The 21380-nt window shown below is 40.8% G+C and overlaps 1 protein-coding gene across 7 annotated transcripts in view; it reads right to left on the bottom strand.

The window, feature by feature from the left end:
- Positions 1-21380, bottom strand: part of Ptpra (protein tyrosine phosphatase receptor type A) — a 99437-nt gene that overhangs the window by 42353 nt on the left and 35704 nt on the right. For 5 of the 7 annotated variants that reach the window (XM_075962170.1, XM_075962169.1, XM_075962168.1 and 2 more), the window contains 4 exons: positions 14212-14290; positions 13754-14092; positions 6904-6930; positions 117-201 (listed from right to left, as the gene is read on the bottom strand). In XM_075962170.1, the coding sequence (XP_075818285.1) occupies positions 117-201; positions 6904-6930; positions 13754-14092; positions 14212-14290 (530 nt within the window). The remainder of the gene's footprint in view (positions 1-116; positions 202-6903; positions 6931-13753; positions 14093-14211; positions 14291-21380) is intronic. The other 2 variants (XM_075962172.1, XM_075962173.1) reach the window with 1 other exon arrangement.

Genomic DNA, 21380 nt, shown 5'->3' with positions numbered 1-21380 from the left:
GTCCCTTTACCCTACACATTGTCCTTAGCCTACTGTCTTCTCAACTGTGTGGGCTTACTGAGACACAGGGGTTATCAGGATATTCTAAGCAAATGAAGTAACATTAACATACTTACCTTAACATGTACAGAACTATGATAATAAAAACGATTACTAGCAGAGAGGACAGGGCCACCATCACTGCAATAATTGGTGTCTCATCTGAAACCAAGAGAAAAGAACAGGTGATAATTGTGTCATGCAATGAAGGGCTCAAGTTGGAAGCTCAGGAAGACACACCGATGCGGGGGTGGGGGAACACCACCCATTAAAGATTTCTGCAGATGGTAGGATGTGAAACCACACACACACACACACACACACACACACACACACACACACACACACACACAGAGATCAAGAGAACAAAATGAGAAACAGAGGGGCTGTGTACAGAAATGCACACTAAAGAGCAAGGAGCAAATACATGTGCTAGCGTGTACGAGAAAAGAATACCCGTTGCCACATTAGGGCCATTGGGTAGGGGATGAGGTAGGGTCCCACCTATCTTTGATATACCATGCATTTATTTACTGTACGACTTCCTGCACTGGGATAACTGTATTGGGATAAAAATTGTCTTTTAAGTCAGAGACTCTTTCATTGCTATATCATCTGAGCTCAAACAAAACTTAGCATACAAAAAGCACCCAAAGATTCGGAGATACAAATACTGGCAGGTCAGGAATGTAGGCCCGACATCACACTACATCCCAGTCTCAATGAGCTCCGCCTAGAGAAAAAAAACAGGAGAAGGAAGAAAAAAGATTGTTCTATCATAAACCCTAGTGGTTTCCTGGCACAGGGAGTATGATTAAATAAGGAAATGCTGCTGGATCCACATGCACCATGCATCAAAACTGCCATGTACTTCCTATCCCCTCTACCACTTTCTGTATCTTCTTTCCTCAGCTGCCCTTTGCCAGGATGCCAACCACAACAGAGTCTGGCTAGAGTAGAGCGTCAAGCCTTCCCTCCATTCCACAGGCCCGAGCTCAGTACCTAGCCACATTTCTCATGCAGCAGGCCAGGTCAGAACTCCACTTTTACTCCATATTACAAACCACACAACCCACCTGAGTTTCTTTGCTTTTTGTGAGGGTATGCCCCTTTTATGCAAAGGCCAATCCTGCCAGGTGGTCTCTGGACTATGTCCACTGCTGTCTCAGCTACCTTCTCACACCATTGCTGTTCTCCATTTCCTCCCTTAGATTCTCCTGACACGTTTATACTGACTCCTACTTAGTGCTCCACTGAAGCCGCTCAGCAAGGACCAACAAACAGCAACCAAATCTAACAGAAACAGTCATAATTTCATCTGATTCACCAGCTGGTAAGGAGTTTGGCAGGCTCAAAAAACAGCATAAAGGCCAGAGTGATACAAGCTGTAACTGGAGAGATAGGCAGGAGCCAGAAAACTTAAGTTATAGGCCATGGCAGCAAGTGTGGCTTTAATTCAGAATATTATTGGACGACTAAAACAGAAAGGACATAACTGAATTCTCCTTTGTTTAAAAGTTCTGCTAAACTGACTCAGGAATTGCAGCAGCCACTAGGTAGGAAGTCATCTAGCAGAAAACCAAAAGCAGTCTCCAACAAAGGAGAAATGGATTCAAACAGGGTAAGATGAAAACAGACATGAAACTGGCTTACCCAGGTGACAGCTACTGGCGAGTTTTTGGGGTAGTTTCTTTTGAGTTTGGGTAAGAAAGCCTAAATGGAATGAAAGAAGGATAGAGAGAGGGGAGAGGAGCACACCCTCTCATTTTATGAGGACTTTTACATCAGGGTATATATGCAAATAAAAGGAACAGTACGGAGAGAAATGTGGAGGGTTTTTTGGGGGAGTGGGGTGCGGAGGGGTGTGTGTGACTGGAAGTAGTTATCACTGTACAGCCCAGAGTTCACAACCCTCATTCTATCTCCCAAGTCTGGGATTGGAGGCAAACACCACCATCCCAGCCTAAAGGGATAGGAAATGTCTACCATATTTTTCTTTCTTTCTTTTTTTTTTTTATTTATTTTTGAGACAGGGTTTCTCCGTAGCTTTTTTGGTTCCTGTCCTGGAACTAGTATATTTTTCTATTGATGGTAAATTTCAAACATTGCTGTATGTGATGCCCATCTTAAAACGACCATTCACACTGGATGATCGTTCCCTCCTCCTTGAAGCATTTTCTCCCTATGACGAAGTCCCCTGGCTGTTTCATTTGTCTCCTTTGCCGGGTTGTTCCTTTTACAACAGCAGTGCTCTGTGACTGCAGACACTTTTCAGCATTGTATCCTGGGACACTTTCTTATTTTCAATCGACTATCTGATCAGACGCCTATAATTTCAAATAGTGACAGAAATTCCCATATTTGCATTGCTTGGTTCTCAACTACCTACCGGCCACCTCCACTTTCAACTTCACAGCTTCATAAGCAACATCAATTTTCTGCATTACAGATGCTTTTACCATTCAGCAGCTAGCATTCCAATCCTCCTGCTGCTCAAGGAAGAAATGGAGAAATCCCCTTGACTTCTTCATGCATACCTTCTCTAACCGACCCAGCTGCAAGCAGTTTCTTTTAGGGCTAGAAACCCTTAGAAACATTTTTTTTCTTCCTACAAAAATAGCTGGCCCTGAAAGGGTTATCATTCCACAAAACTTTTCCATCTCATTACATGTCCATGTGCAATCACTAGACATTTCTGAGACTTGACTATCACACCCTTCCTCTTCCTATAGACCAGCCAATCATGTCAGATTGTAAGGGTGAGTTCCCATCAGGAGACACAGTCACTGCCTGTGTTAGAATAAAAACTAAATGCACGTCTTGCCCAAGAGTGTGTTTGCTACGCCAGTTAGGGCCAAGGCACACTCTTTTTGCAAAAATAAACTCTCCTGCGGCCTTACTTTTACTTTGTGTTATTTGTGCGACACTTAAGATTATTGTTTCCCAACAAATCAATACATCAAAGATGTCTGCCTCTTTCTCACTCTCTGTTGTTACAGTCTAGGCCCGACCTCTACTGTCTCTTCTTTGACTGCCACAGTTGTTAGAATGAAGCCTAATCTTGTCCTGGTCTACAACAACTTGTAAGTAGCTCCCACCTGCACTGCCTCCTGCCACTCTTCCTCTTCAACTAACATTTTAATCACTGGTATCTTTAAGCTGAAGGCATTCATTCTTATGCTTTTGAACAATTACTTTTCTGATTCATATGGCCTCCCTCCATTCTTTGCCTAGTTCACCTACTCATCAAGTCTTGATTTGCAATATTACTTTTCCCAGAAGGTCTACTCTGGCATCCTAATACTAAATTTATCATTTCTGAAATAAGTTCTTCAACAGCTTTTCTCCCAGGAGGTCACCACATCGATGCACACCCAATGGATACAGTGCATTACAGCCTAGAACTCCTGGACTCAAGCAATTTGCCTGCCTTAGCGTCCCAAGTAGCTGAGGCCAGAGGTGTGTGCACCATGTCCTGTCTGTATTTTCTCATAGAGACACATTATTTCCCTTGATAAGACCTCTCATACTTTGTAGTTATTTTCTTACTTGACTACAGGTAATGAGCACTCCTCCTTTATGCCATAAATCACCTTGGCAAGCATATTAGTTTTATTTCTTTGTGTAATGTAAAACACAGAGGATCTCAAACACAGGAGTCAGGTGAGAGAACGAATAAAAAGAATTACTGAAGCTGGGTGTGATGGTAATCTGTAATCCCAGCACTTGGGGAGGAGGGCACAAAGATCAAGAGTCGAGAGGCTGGTCTGGGCTACATGAGATCCTGTTTCAAAATAAATACATACACACAGAGTGATCTACTTGGAAAACATGTGTTTGCTAAATTCCAACCATAAAGGGCAGTATATGAGGTAGTATAAGGAGGTAACAGAGAAGTCTGGCTCAAGACAGTGAGTAAGAGCCAGGCATGACTGCTCACATCTATAATTTCAGCACTTGGGAAGCTGAGGCAAGAGGATTGTCACTAATTTGAAGCCAGCCTGGGCTAAACTGAAACCCTGTCTCAACAAAACCAAATCAAAACAAACAATGGCTGTGCCCAGAAGCTTATTTTGTTGTTGTTGTTTATGAGTCAGGGTCTCACATAGCCTAGGCTAGCTTCAAACTCACGATGCAGTTCATTATGAACTTCTGATCCTCCTGCCTCCAGCACTGGAATTACAGTCACTACCCTGTACCATGTTTATATGGTGCTATGGATCAAACCAGGTTACTAAGCATCACTCTATCAGATGAGCTACACTGTTATAGGATACTTTTTTTTTTTTAAAAAAGATTTATCTATTTATTATGTATACAGTGTTCTGTCTGCATGTGTGCCTGCAGGCCAGAAGAGGGCACCAGATCTCATTATAGATGGGTGTGAGCCATCCTGTGGTTGCTGGGCATTGAACTCAGGACCTCTGGAAGAGCAGTCAGTGCTCTTAACCTCTGAGCCATCTCTCCAGCCCCTGTTGTAGGATATTTGTTCACTGTGTGAAGATGTATTGCTGTGACTAGTGTAATAAAAAGCTGAACAGTCAATAGCTAGGTGAAACTTTTGGGCAGAGAGAGAATTCTGGAGAGAAGAGAGGCAGAATTGCTAGCCAGACACAGAAGCAGGACATGCAGGAGGAGTTAACAGTCATGAGCCACACAGCAGGATGTAGATTAATAGAAATGGGTTAATTTAAGTTATAAGAACTAGTTAGGAACAAGCCTAAGGTATAGGTTGGGCTTTCATAATTAATAAGTCTCTGTGTCATTATTTGTGAGCTGGCGACCCAAAGAAAAATTGGCTACACTACATTTCTAGACCACAAATTTATCTTTCTGTGTGCCCCAAACATATAAAAAGATAGAAGAAATATAAAACTACTAATGAAACAAGAACATGTCTGCGGGGAGCAAAGGGCAGCATTCATAGGCTGGAACTTTGAGGGATTTCAAGACAAAAAAGAGGAATCCACTACTAAAGAGACCAGTCAGAGCCAAAAACCTTCCAGTTGAAAATTAAATACTAGTTTCACTAGTCTAGGGCTAGAAATAGCTTCAGCTGTGCCAGTTGGGATAGAGAGGAAAGGGTGAAGACCATCCTGACCTGGCTTGTCAGACCAGAGTACTCACAGGCTAAGCTGTTGTGCCTCCCCTCCTCAAACTTAGTTTGGAGAATAGTGCTTTACAGAAAGTTTATCATAGAAAGTTGCAAGAGTTTAAAAAAAAATACAAAGTCAAGACATCACTTCTCAAGTATAAGCCTGTGTCCCTGAATACTCTTTCCCAAGTATAAGCCTGTGTCCCTGAATACTCTTTCCCAAGTACCCTAAACCTAGTGGAGTACAATGTCTCCAGAGATCCAGAGATTCAGAAGGCACAAGTTGAGAAGTTGAGCAGAAGGGTTCAGCTTTAAATGGGGGTATTTGCCTCAGTGCAAAGACCATAAAGATCCTGCCTTGACTTGTTGAATCTATGTAAGATCAGCAAATATCTATCATAATTTTAGACAAGCAAGAACTCACTCTTGGGAGCTGTGTTGGAATCTGGGCTCATCTTATAGTATTATGTTTTAAAAACACGCAGGGAGCCCAGCAGTGATGACACACACCGTTAAGTCTAGTACTCAGAAGGCAGAGGCAGGAGGATCTCTGAGTTCAAGGTCAGCCTTGTCTACAGAGTAAGCGTCAGAACAGCCAGGGCTGTGCAGAGAAACCCTGTCTCAAAAAATGAAACAACAACAAAAAGGTGGGGAGATAAAAGTTATCAAATATTTAACCTCTCCTATTAAATTTGGCAAAAATTACCATATTCTTGTATAAATAAATCCATTATTCACTGAGAATACACACATACAAAAACAATATGTCAATGACACATAGTTCTTCCTTTTTTCTCAAGACAGGGCCTCACTATGTAGCCTAGACTGGCCTCAAACTCACTGAGGTCCTCCTATCTATGCCTCCTGAACACTGAGATTAAGGTATGTGCCACCACTCTGGGTTGCATGGGCTTTGAAATTTTAGTAAAGCAATAACGTTCCTGTTAAAGAGACCACTACACAAGCCCTCTAGTATCACCACTTTACTTCACCATTATCAATACATCAAGTTCTTTCCATCTATACCAAGGTTTTTCAACCTCACATTCAAGACATTTTGTAGTGGTAGTCTAAAATATGCACTGTAGGGTCTTTAAAACATCCTGGCCTCCACTACTAGATGCCAGCAGCAACATCCTGACTGTGACTATCAAAAACATTTCCATACATTAATAAATGTACTGTGAGAGAAAAATAAATCACAATTGAGAAGAGCCGGCCAATAAATACCCCCCACTTAACCAATGGCAAAACACTCATACATACAAAATAAAAAAATCATAAAACAAATTATGTCCTAATATATCACCAAAGAGTAAAATACTAGTATGGAGACATGACAAATATACAATTTGTTGTTGTTGTTGTTGTTGATTAAAATACATAAAGGGGCTGGAGAAACGGCTAAGCAACTAAGAACCCCAGCTATGAGGACTATGAGCTGATTTCCAGCACCCTCATGAGGGCTCACAATCACCTGTGACTCCATTCTGGTGCACTTTTACTGCCTCTATGGGCAACAGGCATACATGTGTGATACAGGGACATACATGCAGCAGAACATATACATAAATAAGATTTTAAAAATATATAGAATGCATTGAATCTGTCATCTATATAAAAATACAATGCTTGTTTCCTTTATCCTTTTCTAAGGTAAATATGGAAACATGGAAGGACAGTCAACAACACAGCCATGGATGTCCAGGTCCCCACACAGAAGAAACACGGTTGGACAGCAGACAACACACAGAGGGTGACTGGCTCACCTCTCCTGTCTTTTGAGTCAGAATTACCTGTGCAACAAGTAAAAAACAGAAACATTTACTCAGGTTAAAGGAAAACATTGTCATTCAATTTAAGGAAAAACAAAGAAAAAGCTCCAAGAATGTAGGCTATTTTCTCCACGTTCAGTACACTGCATAAATAGGGAACAAGATTATCTAGGGTTACTCAGCTTTAGCCAGTGGTCTCCTTCCTTCCTCCTGAGTATGCACACAGTCAGCATCCAATACTCACTAAAAATATAGTAATTCAAGGAAAAACACAAATATCAGCGACCAGAAGACATTATGACTTTTGAAATGTAAAAGGACAATTTTTAAAATTTTAAGTTTTGCCGGGCGGTGGTGGCGCACGCCTTTAATCCCAGCACTCGGGAGGCAGAGGCAGGCGGATCTCTGTGAGTTCGAGACCAGCCTGGTCTACAGAGCTAGTTCCAGGACAGGCTCCAAAGCCACAGAGAAACCCTGTCTCGAAAAACCAAAAAAAGAAAAAAAAAAGAAAATTTTAAGTTTTAAAGACATAAAAGATCCACATAATAAGATGCGGGAAAAAAAAAACAACCAACCCAAACTAAAACCAACCAAACTAAAATACAAAACAAAAACAACAAAAATCCAATCTAATTTATATATACCCAACTTCACGTACTAATAGAGAAAAGCTTGTTTTTAGAAACTACGAAGGACTGGTGAGATAGCTAACCTGCAAAGGCAAATGCCATAAAGTCCGATTGATGTGGGAGTGTCATATATCAATCTGTTGATTTCATTGGTTAAGCAATAAAGAAACTGCTAGGCCCATTTGATAGGCCCACCCTTAGGTGGGTGGAGTAAACAGACCGGAAGGCTGGGAGAAAGAAGCTGAGTCAGAGAGTCGCCATGGTTCTCCCACTCCAGGCAGATGCAGGTTAAAATCATTCCTGGTAAGCCAGCTTGTGGGCTACAGCAGATTATTAGAAATGGGCTAATCCAGGTGTGAGAGCTAGCCTAGAAGAGGCTAGATAGAAATGGGCCAAGCGGTGTTTAAAAGAATACAGTTTCTGTGTAATTATTTCGGGTAAAGCTAGCCGTGAGGGCGGCCGGGTGCCCGCCCTTACTACTACATCAGATAACCTGAGTTCAGTCCTCAAAATCTACACAATAGAAGGCAAAACTGACCCCATCATACCTGCACTGCGGCAGCCCCAACCAGCACCAATAAACTAACATGTGACTTTTTGTTTGTTTTTGTGTTTTTCAAGGCAGGATTTCTCTGTGCTACAGTCCTGGCTGTCCTGGAACTTGCTCTGTAGACTAGGCTGTCCTTGAACAGAGATCGGCCTGCCTCTGCCTCCCAAGTGCTGGGATTAAAGGTGTGCACCACCACAGCCTGGCTTAACATGTGTGTTTTTTTAATATACATATTTTTAAAGAAACCTGTGGTATATCTACAGTGTAAACAGACCCCCTAAAACAAATAGTACAATATTCTCTCATCAGTATACAATAAAAGTGGAAATTCACACAGACAAAATTTGAAAATTAAAATAAAAACAAACAATAAAAACACCTCTTTGTGTTTTTTACCAAGTACAAAGCTGTCTGGTTAAACACTGTGCTTCTAAGACAAGGTGTGACCATGATACAGTTCAGCTAGTGAGACATGAGCAAAAGCTAGGGGTTAAGTGTGGGTTACAAAATCTGGAAAAGAAATTGCTTCTATTTCCTTTGTTCCCAGTGGTGAGAACACATAACCACACAGATAAGAAGAATGTTATTAGGTTGGCAGGGCTACATAGCATGAGACACCATGGTTCCTGATGAGGAAACCTTCTGCCCACAACTGAAATGCAGCTTAGTGAGCACCCTAACTAGCAGTTACCTACAGGAATACCTATGCAGCATGTTGAAACCTATCTAATATTAGTAAGTCTGGAATATAAAAACAAAAAATTCAGCTTTAATTTAAAAACTTGAATAGGTAGCACAAAATAAACCTAATGCAAGGTAGAAAAGATAAAAATAATAAAATAAAAAGCTAAAGTGAGCTGGGCAGCGGTGGCTCACTTCTTTAATCCCAGCACTCAGGAGGCAGAGGAGGCGGGTCTCTGTGAGGTCAAGGACAGTCTAGTCTACAAGAGCTAGTTCCAGGACAGCCAAGGCTATTACACAGAGAAACCCTGTTTTGACACCCCCCGACACACACAAACAAAAAAAAAGCTAAGGTGATAGAACTGATTTTAAAAAAAAGTGGGTTTTTTTTTTTTTGGAAGGAAAGACACAAACTATAAAATACTAAACCCTGAGGGAAAAAGGGAGATGAAAATAAGTAAAATGAGAACTATACACAGCTATGCAGGAAATTAACCTTTCCTAAGATGAATTCGGAAATACAAGTAAAATGCAGTTTGCTATGCAAACTTTCAAATTTTTTTCTTTTTGTCTTTAAACTTTCATGTTCTTTCAATGAAAAATAAAAACACTAGCAACTAACACATCAACAATATCATGTTTGCAAAGTAAAAACACAGACCAAATTCACATAGAAAAAAAAAAAAACAAAAAAACCCACTCATAAACGTCAATGGAAAAAAATCCTAAATCATATCACAACTCCTCAAACATGTTCCTGTAAGTAAAATTAATGAAAATTTTTGGGCATTAAGTAAAAAGCAAAATCAAAAAAACCCTTTTGAAAAGTAGGGAACCAGAGAGGTGGATGAGCAATTAAGAGCACTGGAGAGCTGGGTTTAGCTCCCGGCACACATGGAAGCTCACAATCATCTGTAACCACATTCCAGGGATCTGATGCTCTAATCTGGCCTTCATGGGCATCATACCTGCACACAGTACACACATACATATACATACACATATAATATACATGCAGGCAAAACACTCATATACATAAAAAACAAATCTTAAGAAAAAGACATGAAGGCTGAAGGGGGAATCACTAGGAAGAGGAAGATCAGTCTAGTGGTAGGAAGAATAAGATGGGGTAGAAGGGTATGAAGATGATCAATATATCATATACATGCATGAACATGATAAGAGTAATAAATACATATATGATAATTCAATTTATAACAAAGGTGTTGTTTCACCTTTTGTCTGTATGCATGTTCATGTATGTGAGTTGGGGCATATGAATACCATGATAGACGTGTGGAGTCAGAGGACAGCCTTGGACATAGGGCCTATCTTAGGTTTCTATTGCTATGATACAACAGCATAGTCAAAATCAACGTGGGGAAGAAAGGGTTTATTTCAGCTTATAGCTTGTAGTCCATCATCCAGGAACCTGGAGGCAGGAACTGAGGCAGAAGCCATGCAGGAGTGCTGCTTACTCGTTTGTTCTCCATGGCTTGCTCAGATGCTTATAGAAGGCAGGACCACCAGCCCAGTGGTGGTAACACACAGTGAGCAGGGCCCTCCACAACAACCATCAAATACACCACAGGCCAATCGGGTGGGGGCATCTTCTCAGCTGTGTCAAGATGACATAAAATTAGACAGCATAGGTCCTCACCTTCCACCTTATTTGAGACAGGATCTCTTGTTTGCCACTGCATTGTGTATACCAGGCTAAATGGTCTGTGAGCTTCTGGGAGTTCTCCTGTCTCTACCCCCATCTTGCCATAGGAGCAATGAGATTATGGATGGGAATCACCATGTCTGGGTGTATGTGGATTCAGGGGACCTGAACTCAGGTCCTCATGCTTTGCCCATTGAACTATGTCTGCAACCCTCATTTCACCTTTTAAAGGTTTAAAATTACATTTTATGTAATTTTATGTGTGTTGGGAAAAATCTTAATATGTTAAAACTACAAAAGTGAGAAATACGTCTACTTTGCTACTTCCAAGTCTAATATCTTAATTAGTCTTAAATTCATCATGCACTAACAGGAGATAATTACCCATGGTCATCTCAAGAACTGTTAAGTGGAAAACAGTACAGAATGAGACCCATGCTTTGAAATCAACTGTGCTTACTTTATAATTCTACCTTCTATATTCATTCCTTCAGCCTGTGTAAGTTATTTTGCCTTTCTACCCTGAGCACTGGCTATAACTCACAGAAGACATTTTATGATGTTACTTAGTATACATATGTATGTTTGTGCATAACAAAGAAAAGTTTCAAAATATCACACACATAACATGAATAGAAATGGAATAAGGTCACTAAGACAAACAAAATAATGATGGTAGTCCATTAAACAGATTTTTATGAATGGGTCATAATCTGTACTTTAACATTCAAAACAAAATTGTTTTCAGTTCTCAATCTAATCAAGAATAGAGGCAGTCATGGACATTTAACACATCTCTATTGTTGTGGAATATTTCTTTACATTGTGTGAAGATGTGTCACTGTGACTGGTTTAATAAAGAGCTGAATGACCTTTAGTTAGGTAGAAAGAAGTTAGGTGGGACTTTTGGGGACAGAGCGTTCTGGTAAGAAGAAAGAAGCCGCCAGCCAGATAGGAGGAAGTAAGATGGGCAAAATGGAGATGAGGTAACAAGCACATGGAAGAACGTAGATGAAAAAATATGGGTTAAGTTATAAGAATTCGTTAGAAACAAGCCTAAGCTAAGGTTGATCTTTTGGTTTTTTTTAAACTTTATTCAATTTTATGTATGAGTACTCCGCATGTACACCTGAGTGTCAGAAGAGGGCATCAGATCCCGTTGTAGATGGTCATGAGCCACCATGTGGTTGCTGGGAATTGAACTCAGCACCTCTGGAAGAGCAGCTGGTGCTCTTAACCGCTGAGCCATCTCTCCAGCCCCTAAGGTTGAGCTTTTATAATTAATAGTAAGTCTCCATGTGGGTTTTTGCGAGCTAGCAGCCCAAAGAAAAATCTGCCTATACTCTATATTTGTTTACTTAACAGTAGTAGACTAAATCCAGGGCTTCATGCACAGTAAGCAAGTGCCTCCACTGAGAGCATATTAGGCCCAGACCTTTTTGAAACAGGGTCTGGTTATAGAGACGAGGCTGCTCTGGAACTATAATGCTCCTGCATCAGCCTACTATATGCTGGTGTTATAGCCACATATCACCTTGCCTGGCCACGTAATTTATGGAACCCCCTCAAAGCACAAGTTGTAACAATTATAACAGCTGACCATAAAAAAGGTTGCTTATCACTATGTACAGTACTGTAATAAGGATTTGACTTACATCAGTTTATTTATTTATCTTTCTTTTTCAAGATAAGGTCTCACTCTGGCTGTTCTGGAACTCGGTCTGTCAATCAGGCTGACCTTGAATGCACAAAGATCTGCCTGCTTCCAAGTGTTAGGATTAAAGGTGTACACTACTATGCCCATCTTAGATCAATTTATTAAACAACTTCTCTATGGGTATGAGCTATTACCATCATTCATTTTAATTTTATATGTGAAAAATTGAGGTATAGATACAATCAAGTAAATTTACCTATGCTCATAAAGGAGCTTATGGCAGAACTGGGATTGAACAGGAACAAGTAGTATGGGTTTGCAAACTATGCTCTTAACTATAACTAATAATGCTATCTTGCTTTTATTGCAGAAACAATGACATTGAAGCAGGCAGGTATTGGGTCTGCACTATAAAGTCTAGTTGAAAGATACCATTTTTAGTACCAAATAGGATTAAATTTCAAAAGCACTTTTTGGAATCCCACCATGAGTCATGGATCCAACTAAGGGAATCTGAAACAGACAAGAAATCTGAGCCAAGAGGATGCAATCATAGATGAGAGAACAGCAATTTTGCTAGGGGAAAAAACCTTCCATTATGCAGCAATTGGAGCTATTGCTCCATGTAGAAGCTTTCTGAGGGACCCTTTGTTTGTCTTCTACAAACCAGGAACCTGGTCCATTAAGTCAGAAACCTGCCCTACCCAAGCTGATCTCAGCCCAGAGTTCTGATCTTGTCCTCTGAGCTACTGCTGCTTAAATCTGGTGACTCAAAGTCAAGGAGACAGAGACCTGGGCTGAACAAATGGCTCTGAAATGTAAGCCTCCGTGAGCCCCTTTCTCGTGTACCCACAGTCTACTGCTGTGTTACGTATGGGACTTCCATCTTCATTCTCTCCTCATGGACCTCATAGACTGCTTCTTCTTAAGGCCAACTCACTACCCAGTCTGTGCTTTTCATTTTCAGTCTTTTGGTTATACACTAGCTCCCCTCTCTTTATTCAATACCTTTAAACACACATGGACCTCACCAATCTAATAGGATCTCACCTATCAGAAAAATAGTCTCCAGAAAGTGCTACACTAACCAGGTATTAAGAATTTCCGGTTTTGGTGGCACACGTCTTTAATCCCAGCACTCGGGAGGCAGAGACAGACAGATCTCTGTGAGTTTGAGGCCCGCCTGGTCTACAAGAGCTAGTTCCAGGACAGGCTCCAAAGCTACAGAGAAACCCTGTCTCGAAAAACCAAAAAAAAAAAAAATGCTTACAGGACGGGGCTGGCAGGATGGCTCTATTAAGAGCACTTGCTGTCCTTTCAGAGGACATGGACTTCATTCCCAGTGCCCACATCAGGTAGTGCAGAACCACCTGAAATTCCAAATCCAAGGAATCCAAGACGCTCTTCTTGCCTCTGAGGGGACCCGCATACACGTGTTGCACGTAAATGCATGCAAACATACATAGACACAGGCACATACACACAGGTACATGGACACATACATTAAAAGAAATCTTTAAAAATTCCCTTTCTTGAGGTTTCATTATTTTTCTTGGCAAACATATATTTCAAGAAGTTTATGGCTATAAAATATATACAAAGACAGTAAAATGGTAAATAAGCCCAGAGTGAGATGAACAAGCAGAAAGCAACTCTGGTACCTGAAGGAGGGAAGGTCTCTGGAGTGGTTGCTGCCGTGCTGGAATTCCCCTCCCAGGGTTCTGTCCTGGAGTCCGTAAATACGTTATCAAGCCATGTTCCATTGGGTGAGACAGTAGTGCCTCCAGAATCCGTGCTTGCTGCTCTCTTGGTCCCATTGTCAGAGTGTGAAGAATTGACAGTAGTTACATAGGTGGGTTCCAGAGTTAGATTGGGGCTGAATGTTGGTGCCCCAGAAAGAGAAATTACTGAAGAGGTTGGATTTGAAGTTTTATTCTCCTCCTTAATTGATTCTGTTGTTGATGTTTTAATTAATCTTGTAATTTCTAAAGAAGGTGAAACTACAAACACCAAAAAGAAAAAAAGAAACATTTTATGAAGAACGAGAAGCTCAAAAGTTAAGACACAAAGTAGTAAGCATTAATAAATGCCTCGCGTCTTCTCAGATGGCAGTTTTTACCTGTAGTAGCATTGTTGGCACCGACGTGTATTAGACTACTGCCAAACAGAACAAGAATGAACCAGGAATCCATGCTGACCTAGAAAACAGGGAGAAACACGAGATGAAGTCTTACGTTATTATAATTATGTCCAAATGAGTCAAAATACAGCAAGTTATTTTGGGTAGCATCTTTCTTAGCTATTTAAATACATACACAGGATCTTTTGACAGCTTGACAGGCTGTTTGCCCCAGAAGTTTAGCTATTAATTGTGTCTTCATAGAAATAAAAGTAAATTTAAATAGTATATCTTTTAAAGTGTAATTCTCAACCTTGGTTGCACTTTAAAAACCATTTGAAAATTCTAGTGCTAGACTGTATCTCTATGTATGAGAGCTAGGCAGTCTTTACATTTCCTAAGTTCATCTACTCAGGACCTGAGTACAATACTGATCTAGGTTCTACAGAAAGAATTGAGAACCAGTTTATTTACAAGTCACGCTTTCCCGTGGTTTAAATTAATATGGTAGCCACTGTCTGAGTGAAAAAGGGCATATGAAAATACTGAGTTGGGGCATCTAAGACCATCAGAAAACAAATATTTATATTATAATCCGTAACCCTAACAAAATGAAGTAGCAATGAAAATACTTTTATGGTTGGGGGTCACCACATGAGGAACTAACTATATTAAAGGGCTGCAGCATTAGGGAAGTTGAGAACCACTGCTCTAACCCATAAATAAATACTGTATTCTAGTAAATTGCATGTGTTCTTTAGTATATGAAGAAAAATATACTGATGTTATTTACCATTAAAATGCTATTTATATCCAAAATTAATAGGTAGGGACCAACAAGATGGCTTGGTGGTACAGGTGTGTGATGACTGATCTTGGTTGTCAACCTGATTACATCTGGAATCAAATAAAATCTGCTTGCCCTTACCCTTGCTGGCAAGTTCATTTGTCCTGTTGCTGAGGCATTCCTTCGCTGGTACTACTTCTTTGGGATTCTAACACATATTGAAGACCAACAGCTCTTTAGGAATCCTAGGATTCTAGCACTGGACTGGGACTGCTGAGACATCCAGTCTTGTAGATTGGACAATTACAGGATTTTTGGCCTTTCTGTCAAGTGACAGCTATTGTTGGTCTACCCCAGGACCACAACCTGTAAGCCACACCAGTAAATCCCAGGGAAAATGAAAAAAGAGTGGAAAGCAGACCTTCATTTACACCCATAGAAAATGTGTCAGGTTTGCTCTGCTGAGTTTGAATTTTAAGAGCATTTGGAAAATAGTCAGTCTTGGGAAAAGCACAATTGTGGTGTTATCTCTGTTATCAACGTGATGAGATCCAGACTCTAGAAGATGGACCCTTCGGTGTGCCCATCAGGAATGATCTTGGTTAGGTTAAATGAATGGAAGACCGCCTTGCTGTGGGTGGCACCATTCCCAGGGCTAGGATTCTGAACTGTATGAAAAGGAGAAAGTGAACTGAACAAGCATTCATCACTCTCTACTTCCTGCCTGTGAGTACAGTGATCAGCTGCCCCTGTAGAGATAGTTTGTTTGTGTTATAACAAACAAATAAAGCTTGTCTGAAGATTAGAGTGCAGAGCTAAGCCACTAGTTAGCCATAGAGGCCAGGCAGTGGTGGCACACACCTTTAATCCCAGCATTTAAAAGACAGAGACAGAGGGATCTCTATGAGTTCAAGGCCACCATGGGCTACCTGAGATTAAATCTGTCTAAAAGAGAGCTCACACACAGGTGATCCCAGTACTTGGGATCACACGCCTTTAATCCCAGCACTAGGGAGGTGGAGATAGGAGTGATATGGATGGGCAGAGAGAGACTATAAGGCGAGAAGAGACGGAGCTCTGATTCAGTCTGAGGATTTGTAGATCATAGAGATGCTGTCTGAGGTTTTGTAGAGACAGGAGCAGTCTAAGGATTCATAGTGATAGGATCGCCCCTTTGGTCTGAGCATTGGTAGCGGTAAGAACTCTCTAGGGGCTTGGTGCTCTGCTTCTCTGATCTTTCGGCATTAACCCTTATATCTGACTCTGGGTTTTATTATTAAGAGCAATGAGAATTCGTGCTGCAGCCTGGAGCTCCTGCTGCTGTGACATCCCCATTTTAATGGGCTATAATCTCAGTCTGTGAGCCAGAATAAACCTTGCTTAATTGCTTTCCTCAGGGGTAGTGTGGTGGTGGTGGTTGTCTAATCACAACAGGAAAAGAAACCAAGACGACAGCCATGGGTGTTTCGGGTCCCCCCCCCAAATTTCCTTGGTCTTTTATCATATTACTTTTTTTTTTTTTGGTTTTTCGAGACAGGGTTTCTCTGTAGCTTTGGTGCCGGTTGAATTTTGATAATTGATCAATCTTATGTATATATAAGAAAAAATTTAAAATAAGCTAGAAATGTTTTTGTAATGAGTAAGGACTACATTTTGGCTGGCTCTTTGGATGTGGAGAAACAAGGGAACGAACACAGTGTGTGTGCCACTATATTTGATATACTAAGGAAATGGACAGATTTCATGATTCATCCCCCAAAGTGTGCTCGCTTGGTATTATGTACTCAAATTTCCAAAAGTTTATGATTTACGAGTTTTTGTATTTGTTGTTGTTTTTAAATAAATAATTGGAGAGCTGGGGGATGACTCAATGAAATAAAGCTTCGCAACTGTGAGGACCAGAGTTTCTGATCCCCAGAACCCACCTACATGGCAAGTGAATGCAGTGGCCACCTGCAGTTTCGGCACTCAGGAGGCAGAGATTTGGGGGTTCATACACAGACAAAAATAAGTTTGTGAAATATTTAACATACTAGAGTTTGCCAACCTAATCATTATATAGAGATGGAGAAATTATCCCTGACATTCCTATTCAGGAGGCCAGTTCATCTGCTGCCCTCCAAGAACACAGAGCTGAATACGACAGACTGCCCCGTCTGAGCCTTCCTTCACCACCATTCGGTATCAGCTCCTCAGACCCAGAGCAGAGGCTCATTTTTTTTATGATTTGTTTAACTTTATTTTATGTGCATGAAAGTATCAGATTCCCTGGAAGCCGAGTTACACAGCTGTGAGCTACCATGTGAGTGCTGGGAATTGAACACTATTATCAAGGGCTTCATTAACCTGCAGTGAGGCACAAATAAACTATTCAAATCCTCAATTGTTATAACCTGTCTAAAAAGGTAGCCAATAAATACTAAAATGAAGTAAAGGAAGTGTAAATTACAGAGGTATTTTCAGCAAAACTTGAAGCACACGGGTTAGCCAAGAGAAGGACCAGGCAGCTTGTAGGCAGTCAGAACTTCAAAGCTTAAAATACTTGTCTGGTACCACCTGTGACAAAAAGTTGGAAAGAAGTACAGAAACGCCTGCTGATTGCAGACCACCCAACAGACCAAAGAAAGGCTTACACGTGGACTAGGAGCAAGGGGGACTACTAGGCAGCGGGAACCAGGGAATAAGCCCTACTCCTGACATTGGTGATGAATCAGGAAATCTCAACCTCAGCCAAACTTCCATCTCCTGTATACTCTTAAATCCCACAAGACTATGTGTAGTTGGGCCAGGATTATATGCATCTGGGACAGGGGAGTGGTGACTGGTATTTTAGGTGAACATTCCAGGGGTAACAATAGCAGCTCAGATTTCAAGATGGCAATGGCCATGTCATTCTCAAAGTACACAACTCCAACACAGGCATCAAGCAGGATCTCAGTACAAACATGGACACAACAGACTAGTGTCTGAGACGATGACACAAAGGGAATATAATGTATATGAGGCAAGACAAGGCAGCCATTACATCACCAAAGGACTGTTGCTACAACAAAAGATTTTTTTGGTTTTCCTCAATAATAAAGAGTTCTGACATAGAAGTGAACAATTGGGGGATACCAATAAGAGTGTTAGGGAATGGATACAGAACAATACAGAGTTTAGAACAGTTAACAAGAAGATTGTAACAAGGTTCAACTGGCTGAGTGTAAAGTTAGGGGAGTCACTGACCAAAGCCTTCAGAAGGAATCTAGCCATTAAAGAAAGAGGAACTAGGGGAGGTTAAGACTGTCTTGGGCAGAATAAGAATTGATAGGTGTTAGAATTGACAGAATTAAAGACTTAATGTGATGTTGGAGGTGGGCAAGGCCCATGTGTTGGATGTAAGTGGATAACAATGCAACAGGTAGAAGGATGACCAAGTATGGGGGCATACAGCAGGGAAAGTGATGGATGAACTTAGTTCTGGATATGCAGAAGGTGCAGTACTACAGAAGGGGCAGACCAGCAGACAGGCAATGACAGAGCAGCTGCCATGGAAGTCAAGCAAAAAGCCAAGGGAGGGACAAAGACAGCTGATCAAGTACAAATGCAATAAGCAAGCAAGACAGGAGACATCTGACCAGCACAAGTAGTAGGTGAAGCCAGGTGGTGGTGGCGCACGCCTTTAATTTCAGCACTTGGGAGACAGAGGCAAGTAGATCTCTGTGAGTTTGAGGCCAGCCTGGTCTACAAGAGCTAGCTAGTTCCAGGACAGGCTCCAAAGCCACAGAGAAATTCTGTCTTGAAAAAACAAAAACAAACAAACAAAAAACAAAACAACAACAAAAAACCCAACCAACCAACCAAACAAACAAACAAAAAGAAGTAGGTGAATGTTAAGTAGAAAACTGATATCTGCCACTGAGAGAGGGTGGGAGGGGAACACAGAGATGCTGGTGAGAGAAAACAGAATAATGAGAACGCTGAAGTGCTTCTAAGGAAGGTCTCCAACACTTTTTCCTCCAGGCTTTGGCAACTGCCATTGTACTTTGTGACTCTGAGTTTTACTATTGTTGGGAATCCTGTAATATGTGACCTCTCTCTGGCTTTTTTCACTTGGTATGACTCAGGGCATGTGCCTGAATTTATATTTATGTATTTATGATTTTTTAGTTTTGGGGATCAAACCCAGATGTTTTCAGTCAGTCTAACTAAATCAGAGAGCTCCAGGTTCAGTGAGAAACATTGTCTCAAAATAAACAAACAAATAAATAAATAGTAAGAGGAAAATCCAACATTGATGGGTGTTCTACAGACACACACGCATACACACACAAACAGTAGAGGAGGATAGCGCCTTGAAAACTATAATCATATGAAAAGGAGTAAAATTGGACTCTTACTTTTAATTATACATATGAACTAGCTCAAATGAGTTTAAATGTGAGATCTACAACTAGAAAGCTTGAGGCTGGGTAAAGGGCTCAATCAGGAAAGTGTTTGCGGTGCAGGTATCTGTTCAGTTTTGTTTGTCTGGTTATGGGTTATACACTGAGTGTAGTTCAATGGTAGAGCAAGCCAGAGTTAGATTCCCAGAACTGCAAATCTATACACAGACAAAAACAAACAGAAAGTCAGGCAAGAAAGGCCAAATACTGTGCAATCTAAGAGTAGTAAAAATCATAATCAGGAAGTGCAATAGTTGCTAGGGCTGCTGGGAAGAAGGAATGGAGAGTCAGTATTTAATGGGTACAGAGGCACAGCTGAAGAGGATGGAGAAATTTTAGATACAAATGGTGGTGATAGCTGCACAACAATGTGAATTTTATTTAGAAACAGTATTTTATTCATGTATTTGTTTTTTTGTTTTTCTTTTTTTTTTTGAGAAAGGATCTCTCTACATAGACTGACCTAGAACTGACAATGCAGGCCAGGCAGGTCCTGAGATCACAGAGATCCACCACACCTGGCATAAAACAACATTTTAAAAAACAGAATAGGTAGAATAATAAGACAAGCCATAAACTGGAAGAAAATCTTAGAAAATTTTAGCTAATATACGGTTGCTTTCCAGATCTGGATACTTTAATAAAAATGGAAGGGCGCCAGGCACACACCTTTAATCCCAGCACTCAGGAGGCGGAGGCAGGAGATCTCTGTGAGTTTGAGGCCAGGCTGGTCTACAGAGTGAGTTCCAGGATAGGCTCCAAAACTACACAGAGAAATCCTGTCTTGAAAAATCAAACAAAACAAGAACAAAAAGGAAGGGCACAGCAGCAGAGCTCTTGTCTTAGCACTCTTTAAGATCCTAGGCCAGCTGGGCGGTGGTGGTGCACGTCTTCAGTCCCAGCACTTGGGTCTACAGAGCAAGCTCCAGGGCATCCAGGGCTACAGAGAGAAGCCTTGTTTTTTTTTTTTGTTGTTTGTTTTTTTGGTTTTTTTAATATATATATATATATATATATTTTTTTTTTTTTTTTGGTTTTTCGAGACAGGGTTTCTCTGTGGCTTTGGAGCCTGTCCTGGAACTAGCTCTGTAGACCAGGCTGGTCTCGAACTCACAGAGATCTGCCTGCCTCTGCCTTCCGAGTGCTGGGATTAAAGGCGTGCGCCACCATGGCCTGGCGAGAAGCCTTGTTTAAAAAAAAATGAACAAAAAAACCCCACCTCCCTCGTCCCCCACCCAAAAGAAAGCTCTGGATTAGACCTAACACCAAAAAATGACAATGAGAGAAGGTGTTTGGAAGGCAATTAAGCACATGAAAAAAAAGTGAGAATCACTAAATCATCTGGGAAAGGTAAATTCCAGCACATGCCTATTAAAGTGAAATATCAGACATACATACATAAACTTAAAAACAGAAGGCAAAATTAAGATAAATGCAAACTAGAAGCATCTAGACACAGTATATGAAACAACTAATATTATCAAAAATTAAGGCAAATGATTTGAAAACTAATCAAATTGAATGTAAAATACAGAAAAGTTAATCATGATCAATTTGAATGTATCTAAGATATTTAAGGATGTTTTAAAAAGATATTTTAATCTAAAGTCTATAAATATATGTGATGGTTGGTTAGTTTTAATTGCGAACTGTGCTGGCTAGTTTTAAGTCAACTTGACATAAGCTAGAGTCATTTTGGAAGAGGGAATCTGAGTTGGGAAACTGTCCATATCATGTTGGCCTGTAGGTAAGACTGTTGTCCATTTTCTGATTGATGACTGATGAGTGACAGCTTAGTTCACCATGGTGATAGGACCCCGGGTTAGAGGTCCTGTGCGCTACAAAAAAGTAGGTTAAATAAAGCCATAAGGAGCAAGACAGCAGCATTCCTCCATGGCCTCTTAGTTTCTGCTTCCAGGTTCTTGGCCTGACTTCCTTCAGTGATGATGGGCTAT

The sequence above is a fragment of the Microtus pennsylvanicus genome, chromosome 2 (genome assembly GCF_037038515.1).
Source record: "Microtus pennsylvanicus isolate mMicPen1 chromosome 2, mMicPen1.hap1, whole genome shotgun sequence".
NCBI lineage: Eukaryota > Metazoa > Chordata > Mammalia > Rodentia > Cricetidae > Microtus > Microtus pennsylvanicus.
Note: the sequence above shows the minus strand (reverse complement) of the source record. Positions and strands in the feature narration are given on the sequence as shown.